Source organism: Zeus faber (genome assembly GCF_960531495.2).
Source record: "Zeus faber genome assembly, chromosome: 10".
NCBI lineage: Eukaryota > Metazoa > Chordata > Actinopteri > Zeiformes > Zeidae > Zeus > Zeus faber.
This window is the reverse complement of record NC_137199.1, coordinates 10,188,627-10,198,127: the sequence shown is the minus strand read 5'-3', so window position 1 is coordinate 10,198,127 and position 9,501 is coordinate 10,188,627. Positions and strand designations below refer to the sequence as shown.

The following is a 9,501-nucleotide window of genomic DNA, read 5'->3' as shown; positions in this document are numbered from 1 at the left end:
CGGCGAGAAGGTGTCGCTGGGCGTGACGGTGCTGCTGGCCCTCACCGTGTTCCAGCTGATGGTGGCCGAGAGCATGCCCCCCTCGGAGAGTGTGCCGCTCATAGGTGCGCGAGCGTCGATCGTTGTTTATTGCTCCGTGTTTTGCAGCAAGCCTTTGCAACCTTTCATGTGCATCTCTGGAGTGTCCCGAGAGCGAGCTTGATTCTTGTGTGTCGTTTTAGGGAAGTACTACATCGCCACCATGACCATGATCACGGCTTCCACGGCTCTCACCATCTTCATCATGAACATCCACTTTTGCGGCGCCGAAGCCAAGCCCGTGCCTCGCTGGGCCAAGGTCCTCATCATTGACTACATGTCCAAGATCTTCTTTGTCTATGAGGTGGGGGAGAACTGCGCCTCCTCTTCCTCCTCCCACGGCGCGCAGGACGAGTTCCACCACCAGAACCTGGACGGCGCCCAAGTCCAAGCCAACGGTAAACCGGGCAGGCACGGCAGCCGCAGCAGCAACGCGGAGCAGAAGCACCGCAAATACCCCCGGCCCCAGACGCCCAAGCCCCAGCACCACCCCAGAGTGAAGATTCAGCACCACATCGTCAGGGACGACCGGAGCCAGCTCTCCGGCTTCAGCCCGGGCAGGTACGGAGGCCCCAATGGGAACGTCCTCATCGGCGACTGCTGCAAAGACGACCAGAAGGTGCCATGCTGCCCGGAGGACCAGAAGCCTCCCTGCTGCCCTGACGACCAGAAGCCGCCGGGGCCCAGTCCGACCGTCACGTTTGGGCCCTGCGTGTTCTGCAGCCACGGCGGCGGCATCCCCGGGGTGGACCCCAAGCTGGTGAGAAACGTGGAGTACATCGCCAACTGTTTCCGTGAGCAACGAGCTACGTGCGCCAAAGGGGCCGAATGGAAGAAGGTGGCCAAGGTCATGGATAGGTTCTTCATGTGGATCTTCTTCATCATGGTCTTCCTCATGAGCATCCTTATCATCGGCAAAGCGCCATGACTAAGTGGAAATGTGGAATTCCACTGTCATCATCTGGCCTGGCTGCAATGCGCTTTTGTGGCAAATTAAATGATGCTAAATTGGAGATAGTTTTACTGATACATGTTTAAGTTTTGACATGTACATTAGAATTTTGCTTTACTTCCTTTAGCATCAATATTTACATAATATATCGAATTTAGAATTTAGAAGGTATTTTCTGTTATTTTACAAAGATAATAATAAAAATATCATATAATAACTAAAGCGATGGAGTCTACACTATGCAGCTCACACAATGCGAATGGACGTTCGTAGCCACGACCTGCACATTTAAAAGGAATTGGATGATGATGTCACAAAATGTCTTGCTCCACAAACTCAGAACGAAATGGATCAAACTTGAACTACGAGATGTCTGAGGTGTCCCGGTTCGAACGACACCTCAACCGCGTCCGTGGGTCCAGCAGTTGTCGTGTTCCAGACACTTCAAGCCCGAAAAATGCCAAGGAGAAAAAAGAATAATGCAAATCCAAACAATAACAATATGGTTCCAAATAAAACAACAAGATGATGATTTTTATTGTCATATAATACATTTTAGGAAGCGGGACTGTTACATTCCCTTATTTTCACTGAATCCAAATCTCTCCTAAAATATTCGCTTCATCGCTACAGCTGAATTCATTGTACCACTGTTTCAGTTGAATAAAATGTATTTGGTAAATAAGCATCTGTCACATTACTGGTCTTGTCAAACGCGATCTGTGCATGTTTGGACTTCCTGCCGCTGAACGCCGGTAAGACGATCTGCCCCCGAGTTCAAATATTCCTGGCGAAGATGTGACGGAGACATTGTCTTATTGAAAGACACACGGTGTACACGGTTGATCTTCATACCCGGAATCTTTTTTTTTTTTTTTGTTGTTGTTCATACTCACGCGGTGAATATTTAATGAGCGAGCTTTGTGTCCGTGGCAGGGCCGAGGCAGCGGGACGTAAGGTTATATGGAACATCAATAATGTAGTAGAGCTACAGTACCTCGGAATTAAGGAGTCGACTGAATGGATGTGTGAGTGTGTGAAAGAGAACAAGAGACAAAACAAGGTATTACACAGGCCGCTTAATTAGTGTGTGTGTCAAAATGTCCATGAAAACACTTCGACGCTGTAGGCCTATGTTAGTGTTACTAGTAAAGAGGTTTCACCTACTTAAGAAAGCCGCCGTCTACCGCTCTAGACATTATAAAAGAGCTGTGTGGACAGAGAAGTGAGAAGAAAACACTCTTTAGACATCCAATGCAAATTTCCAAAGCCAGCAGACACCGCAGCCACACAGACTTTACTCGACGTTACCTCATTTTACCACTGGAGGTCCCTCCTCATCCACCAACGTTTCACTCATCTTCGCTGGCACCCCTTCATTTTTCACGATGGAAAGTTCAAGTTCAAGAGATTATTTGTCACGTACATATACATACAAAAATACACTTTTTTTTTTACAAGTATACTTTTTATTATTATACACTGCCCATAATTAACGCCCATGCGGTTACTGTAGTAGTGTAGCGTGCAAAATGAGTTTGACAGAAATGTTGTATTTATCTTCAATTTTGCTGAGAAAAAAGTGCACACCTCACAAGTTATACCCTCCCAGAACTTTTCAGAACTTGTAAAAAAAACAAAACTAAAACTGCGACTCCACTCCCTCGCAATTCCTTTGCGGACCCCCTAGAGGGGCACGGGCCGCGGTTTGGGAAACCCGTCGTAAGCGAAGAAACGATCAGGCGCATCCGAGGACCCCGGGCGTCCAACAGGTTCATGGCAGCATCACGAAAAAATCTGAATAATATACTCTAGAAATGAATAGAATGATAAATACACGAAAAAAAAAAAAAGTGTATATAAAAATATAAAATTGTTATAAAAATATATTTTTTCACATTAAAAAAATAAATAAAATAAAATATATGAATATAAATATTTAAACAATCTAAAATTGCAATAAATACTGTATGTTCAGCACCGCGAATGAGCGCCTGTGTGATGAGTGTTCAAACCTCATGAACAGTTTTCTCCACTAAAGCTGCTCGTCTCACAATGCGTGCGTGTGTCGCTTATAATTGCAGATTCATTTTGATTTCTGTTCAAGGGAATAAACATATATGTGTGTGTGTGTGTGGCGGGCGTGTGATTTGCCATCAGGTGGATATTTGATCTTTGATTTTTCTGTCTATTTTCTAAAATGTTATTATTCACTTTGTAATGAAATGAGCGAACAGGGCCTTGCTCCTGTCCAGCAGACTCCACATCCACACCGAGTCATAGCGTGAAGCCAGTTGCCATGGTGATGCAGGCACGCGTAGTTCCGAGTACGGAAAATTCTGGGAAAATCCTCCGGGATTACCTTTTAAAGGAAGTTTGCGTGAAAAGAAAAATCCAGATGAAGTGTTTTTGTAGTGTTTTGGGTTTTTTTATTTATTTATGACGTAACACGTAAATACTGTGCGTTATAGTCGACGCTGCGAGGACAATGCGATGGAATAAATCACCGCTGTTGGTAAGTACAGTAATGTCATTCAACAAAAAAAAAAAAAAAAAAAAAAAGTTTCAGAAACTTTTGCCCCTGCGGAAAGTGCATCATATTAGTGAATCGTATTCTAGATTGACTGACTGACTGATTGATTCCATCTCTATCCAAACGATACGTTCCAATAAATCGATCGTAAAGTTGAGCGCAGAACACGCACCTAATCACAAAAGCGTTTACATTCCGAAGAGCAGAGATTACGCCAGGGCTCGACAACAATGAATTTCTTCAGAGAGTTTGGATGGAGACGGAGTGTAGTTATAATACATATTGCTGCGGGCGGCAATACACGGGGTGCAGTTTAGTCGCGTTAGATCCGTATTACAGTTTTCCTTCTGGGAAACGCCGCACGAGTAACATTTTTTTCGAGTTTTACGTGCACCCATTCATTGTTGTAGTAAGCTACAGAACTACTGGGTGATGCATACTCATGCAGGACAATTACCAGCATCCCTGTTTGATAATTGCACATGCATTGCCAGAAAAAGTTAATAAAAATGCATCATTCTTTTTTAACAGTGATTGCTGAATTGCTCTATCAATTGGCAAAGCTATATTATATAACACGGCGTCATAGTGATTTACACCAATACAGCCACTGAGCAGCTCGGCATATTTATTTTGAATTTTGTATCAAACAAGAGTTTGTCTTCTTGGCAATTCTGTCATTAATATATAATCTCTTACTGGAACATTGTCTTTTATTGTACCAGACTTTTTCGTATCCCGATAAAGATTAGTTGCCTAAATCAAAACATTCGTCGAGGTCATTTTGTGTCCATTTGCAAACATTCTGGATCTTGTTTTTATAGGTACCGCTGTTAAACTGATAGCCCCGCACTGCTTGTTCCTGGAGTCTCCAAACTGTGAATCGTCCTGATGAAATGAGCCCCTGAATACCGCTGCGTATAAGGATGGTGCAGTGCGGACACAAAAGAAAAGGCCGGTTCCGCCAAAGGTCTTTAGAACTTCCTGCGCTGCAAAAACGTCTTCTTTGAACGATTATAGTTTCAGGGGTTTTGTGAAATGCAGCACGAGTTACAGTTTTCGAGTTTCCTTTAAACGCAGCGCCGGCTCAAGCTGTCCGTCTAGGTGTCGTATTCGCAAGTGGCTGGAGGGGGGCGTCTTCCGAGAGGCGAAGCTTGGACTAATATAACGTTGGATGATGATGTCACAAAGCGCCCCGCTCCTGAAACGAAATACGATTACGACAGTTTTTCACACATTTCTACTCCAGATGTCGATGGATACTGATCAAACTGGAAAGACAAGATGTCTGAAACGTCCCGGCTCTAACCAGACCTCAACCATGTCTATGTGTACTGCCGTCGTCGTGTTTCAGATACCTTTAGTCCGAAAAACACAGAGATTAAAAAATAAATAAAGATTCTGAGCTATAACAATAGGGATATAATAGAGATAGCGATAAAAAAATATAGCTGCAGGCAGCAATACACGGGCTCCAGGGTAGTCGGCCCTTCGTTAAAGTTCAATGGACCAGTGTGCTTTGGCTCTTTGTTCCGGTGTGTTTTGTGATGGCAGAAGATCATTCGTTCCAGCCTGGTCACGGTGTAATTCTATGATCGGGTGGTGTTTGCAGCTGTGGGTGGGTTTCCTACACCGCAACTAACGGCGGTTATCATTCTGAAGTAGGGCTGCACGATTATGGCTGAAATGATAATCATGATTATTTTATTCAATATTGTGATCACAATTATTTATCAGGATTATTAATCCATTTTGGAGAACAGAATTGGTTTATGGCACTTTGTAAATCAACAGAAAACTGCCTTCAAAATTATAATATAAACCTAAAAATAAATAAACTAAGGTAAGTGGTTTAACTGACTGCAATTGTAGAGGATATACTGTATTAGTGGGCTACACCAAAAACACAAAAGAATGAAAATATTTCAAAAACACATACATAATAAATACATGTTCTTTGTATTATGTAATTACGTATGGTGTATTGTTACTAGTCAAAATAATTCCGGAAGGTTGTATACGTTGATATTTTTGCAACGTCTATAAATTTAGACAGCGATGTTATTGGGTTTTTATTTTGTAGAACTTACTTTCAAATGGTGGTTGGCTTCTACTAAATGAATGTGCAGCGTTACAGAAACGCCTGTGAACAGAGTCAATGTTGTTGTATTAAGCTACAAAGCTGCTGGGTGTAGTCATACTGCAAATGTTCAACTGTGCTGCGTGCGTGCGGATCTACAACTTCACAACGCGATCCCCGCTTAATAGTTGCACATGTATTGTGATCTGTGGATGGCTTTACCAATTGGCACGGCTATATTCCGCAATGCAAAGTCATAATTTTCAACACCAATCCAGCCAGTCGCCACTTCAGCATACGTTAGGGAAAATGTTGTCCTACAGAAGGTATGTTGCCCTGGCAACTTTGATATTGCAATATAACCCCTTCCGATAACATTGTCTTTTATTCTACCAGATGTTTTCATGTCGTGATTTGAGTTTTCAGAGTCGCGTTCAGAGGTTTCAGTAATTATTTTAGTCTTTTTTTTTAAGGGGAGAGAGGCTGACCTCTCGAGCATCGCGTTCTGCCCGTCGTTTCTTCGCTGCCTTAGAATTTGGGCTTCTTTGAGGCATCTGGAAGGGAACCCAAAAACACGAAAAGTATTGTGGGAGTCTCTGCCCACAGTTAGGGGTTTAGGGAGAGAGACGGAGTCCTTCTGGCCGTGGGATGCCGACATTGCGAGAGTTTTTATTTCAAATGTTTAACAAAATGGCTGACGGACAAACATTGAGAAAGCTCCCTCTCCGGATCGGACCAATCAGCACCGCGCGGGGGCGAACTCGGGGCAGGTGGTCTGCCGCGCCTTGGTCAGCCACAAGTATGAAAATATTTCCTAACACATAGACGATAAATACATGTATTATGTAATTTCTTATGGTTATTGTTACCAGTAATTATAATTCAGGAAGTTTGTGTACATTGATATCTCTGGAATGTCTATAAATTCAGATAGTGACGTTATTGAGTTTTTATTTTGTAGAATTTACTCTGGTGCGTGCCAGTTTTCCTCAGAAGCGTATATATTTATGATGTTTAATATGCTGCGCTTTGTTCAATCCAATTGTCTTCTGGTAAAATAATACTTGTCACTTTATAACTTTGTATGGTTAAGAGTTTGTATCTTATATTGTACTCCGTCAACTTGCGTATGCGCGTAAGGTTTTCTCCGTTGCAGTAAACATCTGTGCGGGACGCCATCTTCGTGAGGTTGCGATTGTTGTTCACAAACTTCATCCACAATAACGAACCGATCGGAATGAAACTCGAACGACTGTATGTTGGAACTGCCCCGAATCCATATTTTATTCATTTTGTCTCTGGGTTCGTCGAATCCATGACATCCATAAAGCCCTGACGTCAGTTACATCTGCATGTGCCACCATCTTGGTGAGGTCCCGATTGTTGACCAATCTCTAGACTGCAGTGGTACTCTATTTTGTGACCTGTGCACATCGTCATTTACGCATGCGCGCACGATGTGGAGATGATAAAAAATACAGTTTTTTACTAAGTTATTCCACAGTAATGGACCGATCTGGATCAAACTTGGACCGCCGCATGTCGGAACTGCCCCGAGTACACATTCTGTTCATCTTGTCTGAGTGTGGTGGATCCATGAGATCCACACTACACTGACGTCAGTTTTTTATTAACAAAAGCAATACGGCTGCCACCCTTTCGGGGGTGGACCCCTAATAAATAAAACTTCTAATACTCATAATAATGATGTTAATGGTAATGACAATAAATAAGATAGAGATGTAATCAATCAATCAGTAATAATAATAAATATAGCTGCAGGCAGCAATACATGGGGTCCCATTATAAATTTTCTATTTCCCATGGCACATAGCATCAGTTCGTCCTGTCCCTCCTTTTTATGTCAGCATTACATCTAAAACAAGTTAAATTTTCGCGGGGAGACGGTGAGGCGGGAACCGAAACCGATTGCAATTGTACGTCCGTTGCCGACACAGATTTTCCAAATGATGGGATCTACACTGGAATGGGTCCACAATCGTTTGTCTTTTCTTTTATTTTTATTTTCGGATCACAAGACTGCCAACATCTCACATGGCACTTCTGTAACAATGTTTGTTGGTAGTTTCTCGACCCTTCCCCCCGACGACCTATGAACTCGCCCAACGATGATTAGTTGGGGTCATACTAGTCAGTCTCCCGACCAAGACTCTACAAGAATTTGTGGCACTGATGATCGCCTAATATGACACGGTGACCATCTTGAAAGACAAAATGAATGTGTAGTCCGATCATTTTGTATCGACAGTTTTCAGGGTTCTGTGGGGTTGTGTGAAACACAGCACGTGTAACAATTTTCCAAGTTTACATTCTACACAGCGCTACTCTCCAATTGCGAACAAGCTCCTCCTCAAACTAATCAATGTGGGCCAACGTTCTTTAAGTTCCGGTAAATTTGCAATCGTTTTTTACAAATTCTTGTTCCAAATGTACATCCATATTGATCAAACTTGAACCACATGATGGCTGAAACGTCCCGGTTCCAACGGAATCCGTAGCATGTCTTAACTGCATTCGCCGTGTTTCAGATACTTTTAGCCTGAAAAATGCCAAGAAGATTAATAATAAAAATCTGAGCAAAAACCAATAGTGTTCTAGTAATAAATATAATAAATATAATAAATATATCTGCAGGCAGCAATGCATGGGGCCAAGGTTAGTCGTGTTAGTTACTAATTCGTTTTCAGACTTCCCATGAAATGCAGCGTTACTTCCTACCGACACCAATTGCAACACAGCATCAGCTCATGCTGTCGATATTATATGATATGATACGATATTACATAATGGTTTCCAGATTTATTTGATTTGTTACACATATGAGTACAATGTTCAGATTTTCTCAATTTCACACATGTGACCACTTCATAATGACATTCATTGACATGTTTCAGGTACATGTACATGGAAAAAAGTACTTGTACCACTTTATAAGATTGTGTGCAAATATGTATACCAGGTACATCTGCCGCTGCCTGTCTTTGCACCTCAGTAGCCCAACTTCCAAACATATTTCATCCGTGATACTTGCAAATCATTTTCGACAGATGAGTGATCCCGTCTTACATTATTCATTTTTGTGCCTGAGTTTTCCTTCGTGAGATGAACAGAAAAAAAATCACTTAGTCAGATTTTTTTGTGATTCTGTTCGTTTTCACTAAATGCAAATGATAGTGCCATAAGAAGCAGCTACCATCAGCCACAACAGCTTTTTGTTTCACAATTGGCTTGGGCAGATTTATGATTAAATCATTTATCGGCGATTGATTGGATTGATCACGATTGACATTGATGACAGACGATATTTTTATTAATTTTATTTTATTTTATTAATCCTCCTGGAAGAATCCGAACATTGAAAGCGTAAGTGCAGTTTACCGTGTTCTGAAACTGGAGTGGAGAGGGAGAGAGGGGGTGGAGGTTCTCCCCCTGTCCGCTCAGAGCTGTAGAGTAACCACTGGTGATCCGATCTCACCTCCCGGCTCTACAGTCCCGTGCAGAGATTTTAAAAGGGGCAGGTGCTCAAAAAAAAAAAAGAAAAGGCACATGGATCCCCAGCTCCGGTTCTAGGCATTTTGCCGTTCTGGTCAAACGGAGCAGCACAGCGCATCAGGGCATCAATGGGCATCAAGGGGCATCAAGGGGCAAAGGGGCAGGTGCTCGCACACGTGCGTGCAGCTCTATATGCAAATCTTGTGATTATAATATTGCAGTATATAATATTATCACAATATTATTAGAACAATATATTTATTATTATTATTATTATTATTATTATTATTATTATTATTATTATTATTATTATATAACAATAATTATCACAAATGAAATATGTTG

The 9,501-nt window shown here is 42.1% G+C and overlaps 1 protein-coding gene across 1 annotated transcript in view; it reads left to right on the top strand.

Annotated features, from left to right (window-relative positions):
* LOC307236345 (neuronal acetylcholine receptor subunit alpha-9-II) overlaps positions 1 to 1,006 on the top strand; it is a gene marked incomplete at its 3' end in the record, with an annotated part of 5,906 nt that extends 4,900 nt beyond the window's left edge. Inside the window, exons 4-5 of the mRNA XM_080008728.1 lie at positions 1 to 104; positions 222 to 1,006. The exon at positions 1 to 104 is cut by the window's left edge and continues 248 nt beyond it. Coding sequence (XP_079864854.1) covers positions 1 to 104; positions 222 to 1,006 — 889 coding nt within the window. The remainder of the gene's footprint in view (positions 105 to 221) is intronic.
* Positions 1,007 to 9,501: the final 8,495 nt, after the last annotated feature.